The 24,096-nt window shown below is 50.5% G+C and overlaps 2 protein-coding genes across 2 annotated transcripts in view; both read left to right on the forward strand.

Moving 5' to 3' along the window:
• The window catches only part of LOC133354534 (centromere protein J-like), a 34,633-nt gene extending 23,070 nt beyond the window's left edge, over positions 1 to 11,563 (forward strand). Inside the window, exons 15-18 of the mRNA XM_061571435.1 lie at positions 2,146 to 2,286; positions 4,225 to 4,309; positions 6,326 to 6,446; positions 7,082 to 11,563. Coding sequence (XP_061427419.1) covers positions 2,146 to 2,286; positions 4,225 to 4,309; positions 6,326 to 6,446; positions 7,082 to 7,280 — 546 coding nt within the window. The 3' untranslated portion in view covers positions 7,281 to 11,563. The remainder of the gene's footprint in view (positions 1 to 2,145; positions 2,287 to 4,224; positions 4,310 to 6,325; positions 6,447 to 7,081) is intronic.
• A 9,386-nt stretch (positions 11,564 to 20,949) lies between these two features.
• LOC133354539 (thiosulfate sulfurtransferase/rhodanese-like domain-containing protein 3) overlaps positions 20,950 to 24,096 on the forward strand; it is a 41,256-nt gene continuing 38,109 nt past the window's right edge. The window contains exon 1 of the mRNA XM_061571449.1: positions 20,950 to 21,196. Coding sequence (XP_061427433.1) covers positions 21,091 to 21,196 — 106 coding nt within the window. The 5' untranslated portion in view covers positions 20,950 to 21,090. The remainder of the gene's footprint in view (positions 21,197 to 24,096) is intronic.

A 24,096-nucleotide genomic window follows, 5' to 3' on the forward strand; every position in this document is an offset into this window, starting at 1 on the left:
TTAAAGTTATGCATCGTCCCTTCGCTTTCGCAAGGTCAATTCCCGAGTTAAGAAAAAGAATGTTGGTTTTTGTTGACAAAGCACGACACTTTCAAGTTTATTTAAGTTTTTCCAGGTGAGAACGCTACAGGCCAGGAGAGTCTCATATGCAAGAGTGACATGGGACATTAGTCTTCCGGTAGTGGACGATGATTCCGTTGTATAACAGCATATGAGAAAAATGTGGGTGATTTTTTAAATGTACTATTTTGGACCCATCGTGGCAAAAAGGGAATGACGGTCGATGGATAACATTGGTGATGGAATAGCGCCTGAGAGGATTACCACCATGGAGATGTAACGATGATATGAGCGAGCTCGTTTACGCGAGCGAGATGGATCGTGACATCACGAGACCGTAATGGATGGCAACGACTTGTGGAGGCCTTCATCCAGCAATGGATTGACCGTGTCTGATGATGAATGTACCCACAGTGTGTGCTGGTGAGGGAATGCCACCAATGGGTTGTGCGACAATGTTTTATGTCGCCTTGAAATCCTTTGGTGGCTTGGCACCGTTTAATCTGAGTTTCCATTTTCCACCCGACACGTGGAGGCGAAAAATGTATTAACTGGAATGCAGAAGCGACATTGAACACCCATGCTAGGCCATAACCACGTGCTTCCTATCTACTGGGGGTACTGCTCTCACATTCCATACGCTGGAAAACCCAAGGCCATCGTAAGCAGCCCCACGAGACTGAAACTATAAACCGAGCTTTGCTTTCCCTGCGTGGTCCCCAGGCGCAGTCGTCTGGGGCACGATGGTGGCGAGACGTTAACTCCCTCGCCTGGTATACAGGAGGTCGTGGGTGCCATCCCAACCCTGACGATGCCTGTAAATTTGGAGTTTGCATGTTTTCCCCGTGGTCGCGTGGATTGTTCTCCGGGTCCTCCGGTTTTTCCTTCCACATTTCGAATCAACGTGCGTTTAGATTATTTGGCTGCTATAAATTCTCACGCGATAAGCCACTTCGTTGAGCTATCTGTCGTTGGTGGCTAGGTCGGTTCTGAAATCGAAATCAGAATCTTTATTTATCCTGGAGAAATCCGATGAGCTTTGAAGCTCATTTTCACAGATGTCCAGTGTAAATTATAAACTATTTTAATTTTTTTCGGACGCGACCTGCCCACAATTGATAGCTCAACCTAGTGGCTTATCATCAGGTTTAAATGTATAGCAGCCAAATTCTCTAAACACGTGATGTTGATTCTAAATGTAGAGGATAAACCGGAGGACTCTGAGAAAAAATCCACGTGACCACGGGCAGAGCATGCACACTCCAAATATACAGGCTTCAGGGCCAGGATTGAACCCACGACCTCCTGTATACCAGGCGAGGTGGTTAACATCTCGCCACCGCGGCACCCGGTCCATGTGGGTCTAAAAGTTACAACTCCAGGGACTCCTCTACCTTTGAATGAGTTAGGTTCCAGGGTTCTGTTCGTAAGTCCAACTTTACTCCTGTCGAAGAATGGCTTTAAAAGTTGTATAATCTCCTGTAGATGTTGAGGCCACTTGTTCTTTACATTCTGCAGATGTAGATGCCACTGGTTCTTCACGTTCTGCAGATGTAGATGCTACTGGTTCTTCACGTTCTGTAGATGTAGATGCCACTGGTGCCTCATGTTCTGCAGATGCCACTGGTTCTTCACTTTCTGCAGATGTAGATGCCACTGGTTCTTCACGTTCTGCAGATGTAGATGCCACTGGTTCTTCACGTTCTGCAGATGTAGATGCCACTGGTGCTTCACGTTCTGCAGATGTAGATGCCACTGGTTCTTCACGTTCTGCAGATGTAGATGCCACTGGTTCTTCACGTTCTGCAGATGTAGATGCCACTGGTTCTTCACGTTCTGCAGATGTAGATGCCACCACCGCCATCTATTGCGCGGCGGTTGAACTTACGAATCTCGGTCTGAACAGACAACTGGACATACGGGCAGGTTTGTTCATATTTCTGAAAGTTCATCAGTCGAATGTTTCATAAGTAGAGGAGTCCCTATATATATCTCAGTGGGCCTTACCTGGTTAAATAAAATAGTTTAGTTTTAGAAAGGCAGCGGCGGTGACGGTGGTTGCACGCGTTGCTGTCTGCGCCGCAGGTGGAGGTGGTGTCGCGCGACGGCCGCCGCACGCTGCGCTTCCCCAACGGCACGCGCAGGGAGGTGAGCCCCGGCGGGCGCTCGGTGCTCGTGGCCTTCTTCAACGGAGACGTGAAACGCGTGCTGCCCGACCAGCGCGTGGTGAGCGATCCAACCCCCCCCACCCCCCCTCCCCCCCCCTCCCCCCCCTCGCCTGGTCGCCAGTCGCCACTGGTGCTAAAGTCACAGTACTGCATGCAGAGGCGCGGAGTTCATTCATTCATTACGCGTAGTCAGCAGAGGAAAGTTGCGCCCAAACGCGAGACCTCTTGCGACAAAACTGCTCTTGGCTGCCGTACACTGGCGCCTCGAGTGATTTGTGTGATCCATGGATCACGGGGGGGGGGGGTGGCGGGGAGGGCGACAATGATGTAGGTGGCGCCATTCTTTTGAAGGGTCGCAGTCCACCTCGAACGTCGCCCGCCAACTGAAGTGCGCAATTTGCTGCGGGAGTTTGCGCATCAAGACGTCTCATTTCAACTTGTAACGCGTCGCTGCACGGTCCACGCTCCTCGCTCATCGTCGAGAGAGGAGGAACCACGGACGAGCGGGAAGGCAACCGCGCGATGAGCCGGTGCCAACCATTGCCCGAGTTCTGCGGTCCTCCGTGTGTGAAGGTGTTAACGGCCTATTCATGTTCACATGTGGGAGGAAACGGGAGCAAAGTTTTATCTGTGGGGAGTTTGAGATGTCAGCCCAGTCGTCACCCATGACTGCACAAAGATATCATCACCGCCCTTCCACGCCGCTAGACGTAATTCGGTTAAACGCAACGTGAGCCGGTGTTTTGCGGATGTTTGTTAAAGGGGCCCCGTGTTGCAGAGATATCGGTGGCGGTATCATCGCGTGTGGCATCGTCTCCCCTGGTCCGTCCCTGATGTGATGTCATACGATTCTCTCTTTAGAACAAATTCTTTGGTGATGCTGCTGCTGCTGCATTGGCAGCAGTACACAAGCGCAAAGAACAAAACACTCAACACATGTCTCATGCACACTTTGACTTTAATAGAAAAAATATATGTAATGTGATTTTTCAGGCAATGATTCTTCTTCATAGCATGACAGGGAGGTAGTGGATAATAGTTAAACACGTAGGCTTTCACGACCAATATTATCTATAATAGAGATTTTTTTTGGGTTAGATTTCGTAAATATAAATGTGGTTACAACCAACCTGATGATGCTAGTTGTAATGCCCGGCGAAACGTCGTACTCGAATTGTAAATGTCGTGGGTTTACTCTTCAACACACTGGTGTGCTGAACTAGTAACAGAGTAGCATGTTTTTGTTTACTTGACAAACCTTACTAATTGTGCACTGTTGGGTGTTGGCGGGTTTCACGGCACATTTATATTTAGGCGACCTAACCCCAAAAAAAAACTGTTACGGATAATAATTGTAGTCTGCACTTAACACTGTGGGAATTAATGAAAATTAAAAAATCCTGATGAACTATTTTTTAATTGGCACATGAATACAGTATTGGTAGCTAATCAGCAGCAGACTCACCCTTCATCAATAATAAAACAACTATTTCTACCAAATAAACTCGTTTGTATTAAAATAAAACTTTAACTGGCTGGCACAATGCATTATGGGTGGAACTGCTTGTTTTAACGAGGTTTGTAAAGTCATAATTAGCATAATCCACTGAGTGATGCATTCCTGATTGAAGTTCTCATTTAACTAGGGGTTAGACAAACTCTCTGTAGAAACCAAACCTCCACACCACTCTGAATAACTGTAACGACCAAACCAACCCATTTCGATTCATAACTATTCATGCATAATAACTTTTCCGTCATTTCTGTCGCTTTCCCATAAATTGGCTGCTGCTGCTGCTTTCACCAGAGACCGAGGTGCTGGCTCTGACGCTGCCGTCAAACCCCACGTGACCCCACGTGACCCCAGTGACCCCACGTGACCCCACATGTCCTCACTCTTGAGCACAATCGCAGAACTGTCACGAGCCATATCACCTGCCGTCATGTGGACGTATGCCATATAAATATTAATAATGTTCTACACTTTCCTCTCTAGATTTACTACTACGCAGATGCACAGACCACACAGACCACTTTTCCGGACGGTTTGGAGATTCTACAGTTCCCGGACAATCAGATTGGTGAGTATTAAGTTGCTGATGATGATCCTGATGATATTTTTTTTCGATTTAAAGCTTTTGTGACTGCAGGGATTCATATTCTTGGTTCTTTCGGTAAAGTCACGTAGAAGGGAAATAATAAAATAATAAAAATTAAACAATTCTCACGACGTTTCGGCCACAACGCAAGCAGCCGTCCTCAGGTGAAGTCCGACAGACCTGGTCTTCACCTGAGGACGGCTGCTTGCGTTGTGGCCGAAACGTCGTGAGAATTATTTTATTATGTTTTATTTTTATTATTTTATTATTTCCCTTCTACGTGACTTTACCGAAAGAACCAAGAAGATGGATCCTGATGATATTTCCCTTGAAACAGAATGTTGTCGCTTGGGGTTCCTCACTTGAACTTATAACAGGGAACTACATTTCACCAGTTCTCAAGGTCCCGCTGTCATCTGTCATCGGCTACAGAGCTCTCCTGGTGCAATTGTCTTCATTCCAGTTCGATCTCAGCCTTCTTTTCACCTGGACTCAAGTCTGTTTCTTTCCTCTGATTCCGGCTGCCCCATCCTCAAAACAAACCAACTTGTTATCAAGATCAAGACTCAATCACAGCCAAAGCCATTGATGCCCCCACACCTCCGTTAAACTACTAAAAAATTACCATTTTTATTTTTCTAGGTAAGGCTCACTGAGCTATGTAGCTCTTTTTCAGAAGCGACCTGGCCACAAATGATAGCTTAACAAAGTGGCTTATCACGTGCAAATTTCTAGCAGCCAAATACTCTTAAAGGCATGTTTATAAATGTGGAGGGAAAAACCGGAGGACCCGGAGAAAAATCCACACGAACACGGGGAGAACATGCAAACTCCAACTGTGCAGCAGGCGTCAGGGTCGGGATCGAACTCACAACCTCCTGTATAGCAGGCGAGGTTGTTAACATCTCGCCACCGTGGCGCCCATCGCCAAAGCCGTTGATCCCACCACACCTCATCGCCAACACTCTCAGATTCCTGCAGCTACTGCACAATAGGTTTGCAGTGACCTTGTTACTTCTCCCCATGAACTCCTGCCATCTGTACAACTTAACATCGTGGATCATGGCTCCATCTCGCCAGCCTCCGACTGCCTATTGTAATCTTTTTTTCCCCCATAGCTGTTTTGTTTGAATAAAGTAAGGCAGCCCAACAGACGAAGTATGATGCTCAATCTTTATCCCATTCAAGTTACCGCTGTAAAATCACAAGTCCTTTATTCAAACAGGGGCGTGTTTCGCTCCTGAGACAATTCCTTGCATGAACGTGAATATGAATTACTTGAATGCTCGTGAATATTAATGTTTTTGTGGTCAGAGCTTGACATTAACTGTCGTGTTTGATGGAAAGTCATGACACACACTTTTTTTTTTTGCGATTGTCAACGAAAATAAACCATCTGCTGCGTTTACTTACATATATGATAGCAATAACGCAATTGACCCAGGAAGGCTGTTTTTACAATGCGTTAATATATTTTTAAAAGTTTAACTTGGGAGTGGCTTTTCAGTCAGGAAGCCTTTGTTACTCAACCCATGGCACCTGGGTTGTATGTACAGTATGCATGTTGAACGTCTTTCACACTGCGTAGCCAACCGTGCTAATCGGAGGTGCGATTATGACTCAACACCTGGGCCGGCCGCTTTACCTCCCCGTGTGAGCCTTGACCACGCCACATGGCCTGGCACGTGTGCCATGGTGACCAAACCCCCACTTGAGGTCCCCGCCTAATTCTGCTGCTTGCTGCTGCTGCGGATGCTGCTGCTGTTGCTGCTGCTGCTGTTGCTGCTTCGCCTGCTGCTGTTGCTGCTGCTACTGTTGCTTCTGCTTGCTGCGGATGCTGCTGCTTTTTTCGCTTGCTGTTGCTGCTTTCTGCTGTTACTGCTTTCTGCTGTTGATTTTTGCTGCTGCTTGCTGCTGTTGCTGCTTGGTGCTGTTGCTGCTTGGTGCTGTTGCTGCTTGGTGCTGTTGCTGCTTCGGTTGCTGCCTGTGTACATGCAGAGAAACACTACCCGGACGGAAGCAAGGAGATCGTGTTTCCCGACCAGACCGTGAAGCACCTGCATGTGGACGGGCGCGAGGAGACGATTTGTCCAGATGGCACCGTCATTCACACTCAGCTGTGAGCCAAACCCCCTCACCTCCACATTCACCTACGGTCGCCAGCGTCACTGCCAACACCAAACCAGGGCTGGGCGATCGCCGCGATTGCTGGCCTGCCATTGCGGTTCCGTACTTAGCGTCGAGTACGATTCCTAGCTGGTCATGGAATAAGGAGAATTTTGGTGGGCGCTGGGCTATGTGGAGCCCAGCATGGCATTCGGGCAATGCCAGTAATGTAACATTTCTTTGGAATGTGAGATGCCTTGTAGTTGAAATTAACTAAAACTATTAAACTATTTTTATTTTACCAGGTAAGGCACCACTGAGCTATTCGGCTCTTTTTCAGAAGCGACCTGGTTATCGCAAATGATAGCTCAACAAAGTAACTTATCACGTGGAAATGTATAGCAGCCAAATACTCTGAAGTGCATGTTTCTAGATGTGGAGGGAAAAACTGCAGCACCTGGAAAGATACATTCACGTGACCACACTGAGAACAAGCAAACTCGCGAGTATACAGGCAGTCAGGGTCAGGGATCGAACCCACCACCTCTTGTATACCAGGCGGGATAGTCAACATCTCCTAGTCACCGTGGTGCAAGGTTAACAGCGGCGACGCTGCGTTTGCTGACTTTGCGTTCGTTGTTCTCGCAGCAACGGCGACCGCGAGATCGAGTTTGCGGACGGGCAGCGCGAGGTGCACACGGCGCGCTACAAGCGGCGCGAGTACCCGGACGGCACCGTCAAGACGGTGTTCCCCGACGGACGCCAGGAGACGCGATACGCCTCGGGGCGTCTCCGCCTCAAGGACAGCGCCGGCAACATCGTCTTTGACGGCACCGATGCCCACTAAGCGCCGCCCGATTCGCGCGGTTGGCTACGTACAGCGCGAGGAGAAGTTCAACGTGCGTACGTACATCAGCGCTGGCGCCCTCTGTCCCCTGGCTCAAGTCCCGTCGCGTGAGCTGGGCCGGTGACATGCCGTGGCACGATGAACCAAGTTTTGTGGCGCGCCGTGGCGGTGCCGGTTGGTGCTGCAGTCTGCTCTGTGACACAGTCGCATGCCGTGGAAAGCTCTGGCATGTTTTCGTACGTCATGGTACACTGAACAAGCTGTGGCACACTGAAAATGGTCGTGGTTATAGACACGGTTAAAACGCAATCTGACACATCTCATACAATTACAGTGAAACCTTCTAATGATCTCTTTCAAAATGCTCAATGCATCCACTCAGACACGTGCCAATTCAGATCTCTCATCTCATCCAAGACAGGTCCCAAACCCTTGACACATTTATTCCCACAGCCTTTGTCATATTCCATACAGATCTGAAATTGGATCCTTGTATAAATCAATGGAACAGTCGTTCTGAACTTCCACCCGCATAGCCTGCCTATAGCAGGGCACAGAAGGGCATTGTTTTTTTAAGGCCACCACCACCCGGCAGCGTTCACTCACTCAAACCGATGTAAGAAGAAGAAGAAAAAAAACCCCACTGGCACAGTTATTTTAAAATGTTTTTTATAATAATATTGATGCAATAGATATGCACATTTGTTGTCGTGCCTTTTGTCAAAGAGTCAGCACACGGTGCCTTATCATGTGCCAAGTCGTACGTCACACTTCGCACTTCAGCTCCTCTATTGGGATTGCAAAACTTGGCGGGAGCCTCCCGATAAAGATTCTTGAGACTCGACGAGGCTTTCACGGGTAAACAAAGCTTGACAAAAACTAACGATGATACAATATTCAACCGCGAGCCACGGCTTCCTCATCTCATATAAGCCGTGCTCACTGAAGGAATTACACGTGACTTAAGATCAAAGAAGGGCAATCCTGAATGTGTCATAAAAGATGGCTTCAGAATTTTGGCACTAATTTGGCAGATGATTCCACTGCCGATGTCTGCCGGAGAGGGTGGCAAAGCTACGAAGGAGGTCGGAGTCGGCTGATCCCCGTGCCTGAGATGGGTCAGTAGGGGTTCATGAGTTTCACATAACATTCAGGTCCAAGTCTGTGGGATTGCTTTATCAAGAGTTTGATATGTAGGTATGCATTCCTTCACTGGAAATCGATGCATTTTTTTACAGAACAAGCTGCTTATCAACTTGCATTATTTTATTTACTTTTATCAGTGACTCTTCATTAACGATATGATTACGGCTGAACATGGGTTCATTATAAGCTAACAGATTAGTCGAATGTAGAAATTAGGTCACAGTGCCCCCTGTTTGAAACGAGCATGAGGCAGAGCACGTGTCTGCTGCTGGTCTTGAGCCAATGTTGCCTCTGGAGGATGGCCACTGCGACGATGGGTTAAGCCGGGGGCCGGCAACGAAAACAACGGGAAGAGTCATTTGTTTTGAATTCTGTAAATAAAATAAAAACATTTCAAGAGGAGCTGCAATGCGATGTGAACACGAGACGGTGCTCCTTAATAAATAACGTCACAAAACAGTTCCTTGAGTAGCCGCATGCGGCTTCGGAGCCGTAGGTTGGTGACCCCTACCCATGGTGAACTGGACTTCCATGGTGAACTGGACTTCCATGGTCAGGGGGTCAGCAACCAAAATAACAAGACGAGCCAATTTTTTTTCCCCGAATTTCAAGAGCCGCACTGCAGCCCCTTAAAGAGCCACCGCATGCGGCCCCGGAGACGCAGGTTGCCGACCCCCTGGGTAAAGCTGACCCCCAAATAGAGCTCTCTCATTCTGCCCGATTGTGAGCGGGAGCGCCTGCCACAGCGCCACCTGAGCTGGCAGCTGCGTTGTTATTATCTACGGAAAAATCTGCCTCTGCTCATGTTTGCAATCTTTAGGGCATGCGATCCGGAAGATCGTGCCGATATTTGTTGGCGAGTCAAATCTACAACTGTCGTTTTTTTTTCTTCCCCCAAACATTTTATTGTAATGTTAATACTTACATATGTTCAGCGCTTGCCACTGCTGAGCAGTCAAGCAGAGATGCCTCCTCGGTCGTTAAAATGCCAAAGCTGATGTGTTTTGGACCAATGCGCACGGCTGGTCCAATCTTTGTAGAACTTTGGGATTTTCCCACGCAATGATGGGAGATGAGGCTATTGGCAGGTGTTTACACTGACAGGCAACGTACACTTAGCTCCATCAGATCATCACAAATGGCCAATAACGGAGAGGCAAGACCACGTGCAGTTTCTGGACACGATTGCAAGGCAAACGCACGGTGGATGGAGTCGGAATTAAAGATTTTCCGCACATCCAATTATCACGGTTGGCTATGTACGGTGCTAAAGAAGTTCAACGTACACTATCAGTCATCCGCCCACCCAGCTACAGAGTAATGTTTGACGCGCGACGGCAAAGCTGATCTTTTTAATTCTCAAAGCTGGACTTTAGCAAAATCAAGGGGAAAATCAAATGTGATTTTTTGTTGTTGTGCGGTCATTGGTGATCAGGCTGAGATGAAGCAACTACACTTGAGAAACAGGTTTAATCTCAGTCCACTGCCTGGATTCGAACCCATGCTAGCATGCGTGCCAAGTCAGAACTGATGTCTTAAGTCAATGTAGCGGCCTCAAGTAGCTGCAGATGTCCCGTAACCCCATCACATACAACATGCAGAAATCTAAAAACATTGCTGCTCACGCCATTCAGTGGAATAATAATCGGTGGTACGATTAATTCAGAATCAGAATATTTATACTGGAAGAATCCGATGAGCTTTAAAGCTCTTTAACACAGATGTCCGAACGTTGGGTTGCTCGGTCAATGGCCAGGGTCAACGGCGGCGTGGTGTATTCCGCAAATATGCCCGACTGTGAGGGCGGGCACAAGCCGGCGTGAGTAGGTTAAACGTTGAGTTTTATAAGGGCACCACGGTGTGACCCGCCCCTCCCCACCCAGCCCCACCCCTCCCACCCCCCACCCAGCCCCACCTTCCCCACCCAGCCCCTCCCCACCCAGCCCCTCCCCACCCAGCCCCTCCCTGCACGACGGACGCAATAATCCCCTGTGGGCTGGTGTAACCAGGAGGTTCCTACCAGTATGAAACTAATCCATCCCCATCCTAGCAGACAAAGCCCCCTGAGGCATTAAATAATTTCCAAAAAAGATTTGCCCACAAATGATAGCTCAACAAAGTGGCTGCTCATTTGGACATTTTTATCAGCAAAATAATCTAAATAGTCTAAACCGGAGAGACATGCAAACTCCAAATATACAGCAGGCGTCGGGGTCGGGATCGAACCCCCGACCTCATCGGAGTACATGTCAGGATTTAGTCATTCCAGTACCTATCAGCCCCTGGCTTGGGGAACGCCAACCCGATGCATGTTCGCAACAATTAACCTGCACCTACTCCTTCAGAGCCATTTAGAGGCCCACCTCTTAACAAGGCCGGGTTTTCAGGCGACACAGGCTCTAGAGGTACGGTCATTTCGCGATCAAAATCTTGCATCGGGATCACTGTCACTTGATTCCAATGGAAAAATAACACGATCATTATCTTATTTGGAAATACGACATGATGTAGGCAGTCCCAACGAACCGCAAATCAGATGATGATCCGTATGTCTTTGATATTTTAAGATTGTAAACAGTTGTGTTGCTTATTCCAGCATTCTTCATTAATTTTCAGTGGGGGGGGGGTCACTTTCGCCGATAAGACATCATCAGTGTGAGAGCCGCCACACATTTGAAACCGTTAGGGGTTTGATCGCAGCACGATGATGATGGGGGGGGGGGGGTGTTTTCACCATTTGTGTATTGTCAGGCGCCGCGCGGGCCTTGCGTTGAAGAGCACTGGCTTATTCAGTCGAAATGCGGGTCATGTTGCAAGAGGTGTTACCTACGGCACCTGCAAGCTGTGTGAATGGTTTGCACCCTCGACTTGCAATTCACAGCGCTCCGGGTCTGACTCAACCTCCCAGCGAGGCAGTGGAAACAATGGGGGGCAGATTTCTCTCTTCCCCCCCACCTCACCCTCCACCTCACCCTCCACCTCTCCCTCCACCTCACCCTCCACCTCTCCCTCCACCTTACCCTACACCTTACCCTTCACCTCACCCTCCACCTCACCCTACACCTTACCCTCCACCTCACCCTCCACCTCACCCTCCACCTCTCCCTCCACCTCACCCTCCACCTCACCCTACACCTCACCCTCCACCTCACCCTCCACCTCACCCTCCACCTCACCCCCCACCTCACCCTCCACCTCACCCTACACCTCACCCTCCACCTCACCCTCCACCTCACCCTCCACCTCACCTCACCCTCACCACCCTCACCTCACCCTCCACCTCTCCCTCCACCTCACCCTCCACCTCTCCCTCCACCTCACCCTCCACCTACCCCACCTCACCCTCCACCTCACCCTCCACCTTACCCTTCACCTCACCCTCCACCTCACCCTCACTTACCTCCACCTCACCCCACCTCACCTCCACCTCACCCTCCACCTCTCCCTCCACCTCACCCTCCACCTCACCCTACACCTCACCTCCACCTCACCCTCCACCTCACCCTCCACCTCACCCTCCACCTCACCCCACTCTCCTACCCTACCTCACCCTCCACCTCACCCTCCACCTCACCCTCCACCTCACCCTCCACCTCACCCTCCACCTCACCCTACACCTACCCTAAACCTTACCCTCCACCTCACCCTCCACCTCACCCTCCACCTCACCCTCCACCTCACCCTCCACCTCACCCTCCACCTCACCCTCCACCTCACCCTCCACCTCTCCCTCCACCTCACCCTCCACCTCACCCTCCACCTTACCCTACACCTTACCCTACACCTTACCCTCCACCTCACCCTCCACCTCACCCTCCACCTCACCCTCCACCTCACCCTCCACCTCACCCTCCACCTCACCCTCCACCTCACCCTACACCTTACCCTCCACCTCACCCTGCACCTCACCCTCCACCTGACCCTCCACCTTACCCTACACCTCTCCCTCCACCTCACCCTCCACCTCACCCTCCACCTCTCCCTCCACCTCACCCTCCACCTCACCTCACCCTCCACCTTACCCTACACCTTACCCTCCACCTCTCCCTCCACCTCACCCTCCACCTCACCCTCCACCTCTCCCTCCACCTCACCCTCCACCTCACCCTCCACCTCACCCTCCACCTTACCATACACCTTACCCTCCACCTCACCCTCCACCTCACCCTCCACCTGACCCTCCACCTCACCCTACACCTTACCCTACACCTCACCCTCCACCTCACCCTACACCACCTCACCCTGCACCTCACCCTCCACCTGACCCTCCACCTCACCCTCCACCTCACCCTCCACCTTACCCTCCATCTCACCCTCCACCTCTACCTCACCCTCCACCTCTCCCTCCACCTCACCCTCCACCTCACCCTCCACCTCTCCCTCCACCTCGCCCTCCACCTCACCCTCCACCTCACCCTACACCCTCCACTTCACCCTCCACCTCACCCTACACCTCTCCCTCCACCTCACCCTCCACCTCACCCTCCACCTCTCCCTACACCTCACCCTCCACCTCACCCTCCACCTCACCCTCCACCTCACCCTGCACCTCACCCTCCACCTGACCCTCCACCTCACCCTACACCTCACCCTCCACCTCACCCTCCACCTCACCCTGCACCTCACCCTCCACCTGACCCTCCACCTCACCCTGCACCTCTCCCTCCACCTCACCCTCCACCTCACCCTCCACCTCACCCATCACCCGACCACTGCCTCTGACCAACCAGCGGCATAAATGGGTTCGTCGAAGCGACGTCAATCGGCAGGCCGCGTGTGGTGGGGGGTAAACTGTGGGTACACCGACCTCTTCCAACATGTCTGGTCGGCGTGGAAGCGTTAGGCCAATTGTCCAATTGTCCCTCGAGAGCTCCTTCAAGTGGGGAGGCCCGTCTGGCCAGCAGTGGCATGAGGAAGCAGCTGCAGGGCTGCACATGTATCGTACCTACAAGGATTCCACGGCCACTACAGTCAAACATTCGTGATGAAGGCTGATCTGTTTTTTTATACATTTTTTTTTAAGTATGTATGTCCGGTACATACTTATGGGCTTGCGATGTATGTATGCAAGTATGAGCCAGTGAGTTCTGAGAACTGTGTACAATGAATATGCATGGAATTATTATCGAATTTCAATTACAGTTACATTCCTTATGAATGAGGTTTTTTTCTGGTCTGTACTTGGTGATTTCAGATGACATCGGCTAGCGCTTGGTTGACCAGACTAGAGAAAAGCTCGCCGCTGTGAAGTGGAGCTCAGGATTCAGGAATACATTACTCCGTGGGCATTAGGGGGTATCCATGGATTGCCTAATATAAACCCATGGGCTTTGTTTCCACCAAAAGGTTGCTCCATGCCATGTCATATTAAGGCGAATCCAAAAGTATCCACATGACTGATGTATAAATAATTAGTATGGCAAATCATCATTATCATCATCTCTATGATTAATCCATTGCTCTATGAACGCCTCCCAAAGCCACCACCATCTAACAATGTCATAACCAACCCCTAGCACCTGCACGTACAAAATATAAATTCTTCTTGCATGTACATTATAAGCGCATGCACACATCCTTGCGGACACCGTGTAATTACTGATGTGCACGCACACTGTGCACGTACTTGCACCCCGCGCGCTCAATACGTGTAGGACCACCTCGCCAACGTCCTGGGCAACCCGAATGCCACTCCAGCATCTCCTTACTCCACATCCCCAGCCGTCCATTCCATTCTGGTGATTATCAAACCATTGCCCCAGAATCTCGTAAATATCTCTAAATAAGCTCAAGGCTCCGTAAATCAGCTGACGTATGTGGTCACCCCCGCTCTGAATCTCTCCCCCGCCCTGAATGAAAACGGACAGTGCTCACTTCTGCTCCCGCATTTTCTTCTGTGTCCCCTCTCATCGCCTTTTCATCTGCGGTGACGAGATGTTAACTCCTTCGCCTGGTATGCGGGAGGTCGTGAGTTTGATCGCGACCCTGACGCTGGTATATTTGGAGTTTGCACGCTCTTTCCGTGGTCGCATTAATTATTCTCTGGGTCCTCCCAGTTTTTCCCTCCACATTTAGAAATATGCATTTAGAGTATTTGGTTGCTATACATTTCCACGTGATAAGCCACCGAGTTCCGATATCATTTGTGGCCAGGCCGCCTTGCCTGGTAAATAATAGAATAGTTTAGTTTTATCGCACACATCTTGGCCCGGGCATTACTTCTCTCTCTGTCCAGCACGTCTTTCTTCCTGCTGCTAAATCTTCATTTAGCCCTTGCTCTCTCGCCTTGTGGATTTTTGTCTTGGTATCCTTTCCCATTCCTTTCTCTCTTCCCATACGTTGCATCTCTTGACTCTACGCCTCTTACCATGACGTGCGACAGTGTTTTTTTTTATCCTAATCAAAACGAATTCTTCCCGTGCAGTATATATCTTGACTCTACTCCTCTTACCATGGCGTGTGATGGTGTGTTTTTTATCCGAGTAAAAACGAATTCCTCGTGTTTTTTTTTATGGGGAAAAAACTTTATACTTGTTAACTAAAATCCTGTGGTGGGTCAATCCTTTGTGGTATGTTTGTGAGTGCATTGCTCTTTTGTACAGACACGTTTTGTGAAAGTGTTGATGTGCTTTTGCCCAGGAGGGCCTATCTGAGGATCGATACTTTCAGAAAGTTTGTTCTTGGGATGTTTGGTCCAGTCGTCGGTATATCAGATGCGTGCCTTTTTTACATCTGGGAGGGAGCTGCAGTGGCCAGACGAAATCGTCACAGAGCCGTGGAGAAATCGCAAGACTTCACACGGCTTGTGGAACCTACTCCTGCCAACATGCAACGTGTCACCTGCGACCTTTGACAGTTTCCCGACCAGGTCTCTTATAGAAGAGAACGTGAACGCCTTGGCAAAGTGGCGGGTCAACAATCGCCGTGAGAAATACAAAAACGGTGCTGTGCTTATACTTTTACAAAGTTCTCGGAGCTGAAATCACTTTTACACGTGTGCCTTAAAGTGTGCAGTGTTGATATGAATATTAACGTTTTTTTTTTTATCTTTAAACTGTGAAACGGGGCCTTGATATTTTAAGGGTCAAAATTGCGTGTTATTTTTTTTGTAAATAAAGATTTGTTTTTGTGTTTTGTTTATCTGTGGCTTTAGTGAACAATAAAGCATGGCACTGCCATTTAATGGCATTCCCTCCAATCTATCCTGGTGTCCGCGCCCTAACTTCACGTAAGTTTCGAGTCCCAGCTGCACCTCCGATTAGCACGGTTGGCCACGCATGGTACAAAATAAGTTCTACATACATTAAAGTCCATAATAAAGGTGTTTGAGTTAAATCGCATAAATATGAATGTGTCGTTAAACCCGCCACCACCCGACAGCCAATTGGTAAGGTGCGTCACGTAAACAAAACGTGTCAATTAGTGACTAGTTCAGCACACTGGTGTGTCGGAGAGTAAACCCACAACATGTACAATTTGAGTACGAAATTTCACTGCTCATTACAACCAACTCCATCAAGCGATTAACCAGAATTGTGAATAGCATCCATACCAAACTAGTTCCTCGTTTTCACGGACCTCTCAAACTTCGAGACGTCATCGTGGCCACACGCCATTGATGCCACCCAGACCTCATTGCTGCTATCAGGAGACGTTTCTGCTCTTAAAGAGAAACCTGACCAAACCGTGAAGATTTGCTCGATTATGGTTTTCAACACAAACGCCATTGAGTAAAAACCGGTAAACATCTTCCCTGATATGACTAACAGCGTCAGAACTAAAACAGTCCCCGCCTCCCCTTGTAAAATTAACAAAACGATGCATTTTGCTTTCAGCCAGTGGTAGTGTAATCCCCGCTTGTTGCAGAGGTTGACGGTTGGAATCCAGCGGCCGCCCTGGTTAGTGCTGTGGATGTATTAACCAACAACAAGCCGCACGCTGTCTGCTTCACAGGAACGTTTCCGTGACGCAATTCGCAAGAATAGGTCGTGGTTCCAATTTGTGCCAAGTTTCATAGTTATGCCACGGGGAATATGCATCGCAATCGTCGCCCCCGACTGGTTAAAGCGGTGCCGTGTGTCACGTGTGGGGACAATGAGCCTCCATCAGGCAAGGGGCAGTCCATAAATGACGTCACGCGATTTTGGACGATTTTTGACCCCCCCTCGTCACAAAAAGTCAGACCCCCCCCCCCTCAAATATGACTGCCCCCCCCCCAAAAAAAAAAAACATCAAATCGCTTTAAACGATTGTCATTGTAGTGCGTATTTAATGTGCCGCTGCACGCTGATGTTGTAGGAGAAAACATTTATTAAAAGTCTATTTAATTAAGTAGAACGTGTTGTCTATATTTATTAAAAGTTGCGCATTTTGATGTGACGTCACATTTCTCAAACCCCTCCCCCCTCGTCACATCGTCACAAATTTGTACTCGAAGCAAGCAAAGTAATTTGTCTAAACCAACTTTCGTTCCAAGATTTTGTTTTAATTGAGTATTGAATAGAGTTCATGCTCTTTTTTATTCTTCTCATGCAACGCAGTTGGTTTTTGATTCGATTTCTATTTGCCTCACGTCTGTACTTTTTATTTAACATCATTGCTTTTCTCATTTTCGTGGCCTCAGGTCGCAAGCTGAGACTTTCGTGATCTCTAAGAAGAGTTATCACGCGGTTAAAACAAAACGAACTGAAGAGAAACCAAACAGAATGAAGCAAATACAAGCAGACAAATTCGCCTCCTTCCCATAAAATGTCCCTCCACATCAACACATTGTTTTTTACACATCCCATCAGCCAGACAGTTTTCCTGGAGTAATTATTTTAAATCAGCATTGGCTTAATATAATGACATCATAATAACAGTCTGGACCACTGTACAGGTTCCGCTGGATTGGAAGGATGCCCTGGTGGTCCCTCTCTTTAAGAGGGGGACCGCACAGACTGTAACAACTACAGGGGCATCTCACTCAGTGTACCGGGAAAGGTCCTGGCAAGGATTATTCAACACTGCCTTGCCAAGAAAGCTGAGGAGAGGCGTGCGGAGTCCCAATGTGGTTTCAGGAAAGGGTAGTCCTGCACAGATGCCATCTTTTCTGTCCGTCTGCTATATCAGAGGTGTAGGGAATGCCAACAACACCGACATCTAAGCTTTATTGACATGGTTAAGGCTTATGATACTATCAGTAGGCCTGGGCTCTTGGTTGTTCTTCCTGCTTTCAGAGTCCCTGACTCTCTGCTCACAATCATTAAGGACCTTCGTGATGGTGAGCGGGCCCGGGTAAAACTACGTGGACGGGAGTCGGAGCCATTCTCTGTTCACCTTGGAGTGCGACAGGGATGTTCTCTGGCCCCCACATTATTTAACATCTATTTCGACCACATAGCTTGTGAAGTTTTCGATGGCTGTACCGGAGGAATTTCCATCTGGTACAGATACAATGGGAGGCTGATCGATGCCCGGGTGCGGTCAAGAGATGGCTCCCTAATGGTCAACCACGTTATGTATGCTGATGATCTGGTGATTGCTGCTCACTCAGAGGAGGAGTTGGGGACGCTGCTGCTGAACTTGGGGCTTGCCACTAAGAGGTGGGGCCTTACCACCAGCCCCACCACAACCAAGCACCTGCCTTGGTATTTTGAACCATCAGACACTCCACCCTCACAACTACCAATCGGCGATGGGGCAGTTGTGGAGAGAGTCGAGAGTTTCCCATACCTGGGCATTGTCCTCATGACCGGCTTCAGTGCGACAGCAGATGTCTCACTCCGAATCAGTTGAGCGGCATTATCTTTTCATTGCATAACGCTGTGTGGAAGCTACCTGGTCTCTCGCTCCACACGAAGCTTTAGGTCTTCTCGGCCATGGTCATGCTCTCCCTTCTCTACACTTGCGAATCATAGACCCCCATAATGGAACATCTTCGCCAGTTAGAAACATTTTGGCTGACCTGCCTACGATCTTTCCTGGATTTAACCGGCTGGATTGTGTAAGGAGCTCACAAATTCTTGAAAGATCTGGGCAAAGTCCCATTGGGGAGCTCCTCCGGCAGGCAAGGCTGCGTTGGCTGGGTCATGTAGCCCGCATGCCCAGCCACCGCAGGCCTAAGCAGCTTTTGTTCGGCCGGATCGAGGGGGCTTAACGGGCGTTGCACGGGATAGAGTAGAGATGGAGTGATGTGGTACAGGAGGACGTGGAGCTGAGTGGACTTGCCAATGACTGGTACCAGCGGTGTCAATATCGGCCTCTGTGGAAGAGGCTCGTGAAGGACGCTACTGGGCAGTTGGAGGCAGTCTCTCTCCAGCAACAACGGAGGGCAGAGGAGTGACGCTCACAACAACGAGCGGAGCGCCGAGTGGCTAAAGCACAGCAAGTTGGCACAGTAGGGGCACAGGTGGTGCATCGGCCAGTCAGTCGACCCATGGCACCTGGGTTTGTCCCGTGACCTGTCGGCGGGCGTTCGACACTTCACGTGGCCTCAACGTGGACATAGCCTGTCACAAGAGCCGTGGTGACATCGCCGCCACTTAGTGGCGAATGGCGGTTATTGTTGTTATTGGGTGGGCCAACACCAGTGACGATTATCTAAGCCGGTTCTGGGCCTCCCCTAGGTTGACTCAGCCTGAAGTGAGTACCTGGTGCGGTGTGTAATCATCGCCATTAGGGAGACAAAGGCGGCCGGGCGTGGTGTTGGCCACCCATCCCTTCGTGTGCCGTGACGGTCTTCATATATGCTCGTTAAACAGCACTTGCCCCAACAGTCTGTTAAGGCTACACGGAGATCTTTGTATATTCCAACAACAACTGAGGGTAAGAGAAGTGACACTCACAACAACGAGCGGGGCGCCGGGTGGATAAAATATAGCGAGTTGGCACAGTAGGGGGGCACAGGTGGTGATGCATCTCCTGGTCATCTCAGTCAGCCCATGGCACCTGCTGGGTCTGTACCGTGACCTCCTGCACCGAGCCTGGCACAGTAGGGGGTACAGGTGGTGGTGCATCTACCGGTCATCTCAGCCAGCCCATGGCACCTGCTGGGTCTGTCCCGAGACCTCCTGCACCTAGCCTGGCACAGTAGGGGGTACAGGTGGTGGTGCATCTACCGGTCATCTCAGCCAGCCCATGGCACCTGCTGGGTCTGTCCCGTGACCTCCTGCACCTAGCCTGGCACAGTAGGGGGTACAGGTGGTTGTGCATCTACGGGTCATCTCAGCCAGCCCATGGCACCTGCTGGGTCTGTCCCGTGACCTCCTGTCAGCGAACCGTCGACACTTCACCACACCTGTCAACCCCTTATCAGTGCCCTACCTTATTACAGACCAATGCAGACCTCATTGGTCACCCCGTGCCCTTATAAATATCAACCTTCATCCGACAAAGTCGCATCACAAGGGGAAAAACACAAACAAATAGACAAAAATATGATGATTTTTTCTGCCCGTATTGAAACGGCTGTACGCCCTTTGCACCTCAAAACTCAATGTCCCTGCACCTGCAGAACACAGGTAAACCGAATGGGTTGACAGCATGCTTCAACGTGGCCTCAAGGTGCACCTAGCCTGGCACAGGCGCCGTGGTAACGTCACCGTCACGTCGTGGCGAACGGCTGTTGTATCGGTGTGTGTCTTTGTTGTATCGGTGTCTGTGTGTCTGCGCGCCTGCGCGTGCACACACACGCGCGTGTTGATGTTTACGTGTTATTGGTTCTTTCGGAAAAGTCACGTAAATAGAAAACAAAAAATCTAAATGTTTTAAATAAAATAAAAATAATTAAAATAATAAAACAAAAATTATACATTTACTAAAAAATAAAATAAAATATTTTAAATAATAAAAGCAAAAAACCCACGACGTTTCGATCGCAACACAAGCGATCTTGGTGTACGCGCGCGGGGAGCGGTGGCGCAGCGGTTAGCGCACTGCGCCACTGAACCGGGCGCCATCCCGAGTTCGACTCCCGCTCACAGTCACCAGAAGCGCTGATGTAGATACTCGATATTCATTTGTTAATCTTTAAACAATCACAACACAACACGCGATGCCATCCCCAGCCTCTGGGAGCTCTCCCCTCGCTTTGAGACTCGCGAGCTGACGTCAGCCGGAGCTGTCAACAGAGAAGAGGAGGAGGGGGGGAGGAGAGGGGAGGGGGAGGAGGAGGGGGAGGAGGAGGGGGTGGAGGAGGGGGTGGAGGAGGGGGAGGAGGAGGGGGAGGAGAGGGGAGGAGGAGGGGGGAGGGAGCAGAAGGGAGGGAGGAGGAGGAGAGGGAGGAGGAGGTGTAGGAGGAGAGAGGAAAGGAGGGGGAGAGAGAAGGGAGGAGGGGGAGCAGAGGGGAGGGAGGAGGAGGGGAGAGGGGAGGGGAGGAGGAGGGGGGAGAGGGGAGGGGAGGAGGAGGGGGGAGAGGGGAGGGGAGGAGGAGAGGGGAGAGGGGAGGAGGAGGAGGGGGAGAGGAGAGGAAAGGAGGGGAGGGAGGAGAGGGGAGGGCGGAGGAGGAGGAGAAGAGGGCGGAGGAGGAGGGGGAGGAGAGGGGAGGGAGGAGGAGGAGAGACGCGCTCCTGCCCCTACGGCTGCTTTGTCCGGGCGAGAAGGTCCACGCACACACACACATATATATATAAGGCGGCGGCGGAGGACGAGGAGTACGAGGAGGAGGACGAGGTAGAGAGAGGCGATGGCCACGACGATGCAGCTGGGCCGAGTTCTGCAGCAGGCGGCGCGCTGGGGGCTGCTGCGGGGCGCAGTGCGGGCGGGGCCGGGGGCCGCACACCAGCGAGCCGGTGCGTGTGTGTGTGTACACGTGTGTGTGTGTGTACACGTGTGTGTGTGTACACGTGTGTGTGTGCACGTGTGTGTGTGCACGTGTGTGTGTGTGTACGCGTGTGTGTGTGTGCACGTGTGTGTGTACACGTGTGTGTGTGTACACGTGTGTGTGTGTACACGTGTGTGTGTGTACACGTGTGTGTGTGTGTGTACACGTGTGTGTGCGTGTGTGTGCACGTGCGTGTGTGTGTGTACACGTGCGTGTGTGTGTGTGGTTGCATAACGCGTGTGTGTGTGTGATTGCATAACGCGTGCGTGTATGTGTGTGTACACACGTGTGTATGTGTATTTGTTTATGTGTGTGTCGTGTGAATGTGTGCGTGTGTTTGTGCATGTGTGTTTGTGCATGCGTGTTTGTGCATGTGTGCATGTTTGTGCATGTGTGCGTGTGTGTGCATGTGTGTGTGTACATGTATGCGTGTGTTTACGTGTAGTGTACGTATGTCTGTATGTCTGTGTGTCTGTGTGTGTGCAGGTGTGTGTGCATGCATGTGTAGGTGGATGCACGTGTGTGTCGTCGTGTGCATGTGCGTGCTGTTGACTGTGCGATTGCGCGTGTCTGCCCGTACATTCCTGCATGTGTGCGTGTACGTGTGGGTACATGCATGTGTGTATACATGTATTTGTGTACGTGTGTGCGTGCGTGCATATGTGTGTGTTTGTGTGCACGTCTTTGGGTCTGGGTGCGTCTGTGTGTGTGTATGCATCTGTGTGTATTGATGTCCACGTGTTTGTGTTCGTGAGTGGGGAGGCGCTGACGCTGCGATTATCACACCGGCGACCCGAGTTCGATTCCCGCTCATGACACAAACCTGAACCGGTCACCTGGGAATGCCTCGTGCGGTAAACACAGATCACCATCAGGGTGGCCGGGCGTGGTTCTGGCCACCCACCCCCTCGTGTGCCCTGTCGGCATTCATTGGGTGCTACTCGCTAACAGCACTTGCCCCGACAGTCTGCTACAGGGGCATCTTCGTCTCTGCTGTTGATTTGTATGAAGACGGCGGTCACCGCATCGCGTGGCGCTTTCAGATGCGCTTCTGCGGCCGTCTGGAACGCTCTTCCTTCCGATATTAGGAAGCCGCTGGAGCTATGCACTTTTAAATCGTTATCTAGAGTGTAAATTCATTCTTTAGAATTGCTATTTGTTGTTAAGTTTGTTGTCCTTCCCCCGCACCACCGATTAGCACGGTTGGCTACGTACGGTGCGAAAGAAGTTCATACAATAATTTCGTTCAACGTACATACATACATGCATTCATGCATTACGCACTGCGTACAACACAGTAATGTGTGTGTGTGTCTTTGTCTTTGTGAGTGGCGATTATCTGAACCGGTCCTGGGCCTCCCCTAGGTCGACGTAGACTCAAATGAGCACTTGCCCCAACGGCCTGTTAAGGCTATACGGGGGGTCTTTGTCTTTGTGATGCCACAGTCAATTCTCTCCACTGTGCTACCAATCGGACTCGAGAACCCGAGTTCGATTCCCAGGCATGAACAACATCGGTGGCAGATTGTATCTAAACCCGACGTGTACCCCCTCTAGGTAGACTCGGCGGTAAACGAGCTCTAGGTGTAGTCTGTAAACAATAGGTTACTGTACAGTACTCGGAGCTGGGAGTTGGCAATGACAAAAACAAGCTTTACCTTGTGTGTGTCCACGTGGTCGACCTTAACACGTGCTCGCTAATGGAACTTGCACATCATAATAATTGCAAATTGCAACGCGGACAGCATTTGCTCACTCTCCAGGACAGACACAGAGTGAGAGAGATTGACTCACAGGCGGCGAGGATGAACCACAAGGCAAGTGGGATGGCAGCAGCAGCCAGGCGGTGAGCTGGCGCCAACAATTTCCCAAGCTCTGCGGTCCTCTATATATCTCTCTATATATTAAGATGCGCTCAGCCAAGCAATGAGTGTTTATTGTATGGGAGGAAACCAGAAACAGCCGGAGAAAACCCACGCGTGCGAGGGCGCAACACTCGATCCCGCACGGCACAGGCTTAACCGCCGTTCCCTGGCAGATCCAGGATTATACCACCTCCTCTAATGCCCACGGAGAGGGAGATTCACAACATGTAAGCGATCCACACTGTCGCCTGCGAGGGTCCGTGCGTGTGGTGTGTAGGGAGCGGTGGTGTAGCGGTTAGCGCGCTGCGCTACGAACCCGGCGACCAGAATTCGATTCCTGCTCACGGCCAACACCAGTGACGATTATCTAAACCGGTCCTGGGTCTCCCCTAGGTTGACTCAGCCTCAAATCAGTACCTGGCGTGGTGTGTAAACATCACCACTGGGGAGACAAAGGCAGCCGGGCGCGGTGTTGGCCACCCACCCCCTCGTGTGCCGTGCCCGCCTTCATAGGTGCTCGCTAACAGCACTTGCCCCAAAAATCTGTTAAGGCTACACGGGGGATCTTTGTGTCCCGTGTGGAGCGTTAGTTTAGTGATAAGCGCACTGAACCCGGCCACCCGAGTTCAATCCCCGCTCGTGACCTAGAACAGATAACAGTGTCCTGGGCCTCCCCTAGGTCGACTCAGCCTCGATAATGTGCGTTCACTCGAGCCCCTCTGTGCCAAGCGTTGCCCCCAAGGCCTCGTGTCCACGACCAGCGGTGAAGCCGGTCGGCTTGGTTCGTCAACGGGACCTGGACGGGCATGGCCCCACGTTTTCACGGCAACGTGGTCCCGAGCTCAAGTTGACAAGCTCGTGAGACGGATGGCTCGCTCTTCACGCCAAGCCACGCGTTCGCATTGATTCATTATAACCTCCAAAAATTGCTCGTCTAAAATAAAATCAACAAGAGAAAAATTGGTGATATTTCATGGCCTTTCTTCATTGCAGAATATTTGTT

The sequence above is a fragment of the Lethenteron reissneri genome, chromosome 6 (assembly GCF_015708825.2).
Source record: "Lethenteron reissneri isolate LAM-NWPU_2019-01 chromosome 6, ASM1570882v1, whole genome shotgun sequence".
NCBI classification, from domain to species: Eukaryota; Metazoa; Chordata; class Hyperoartia; order Petromyzontiformes; family Petromyzontidae; genus Lethenteron; species Lethenteron reissneri.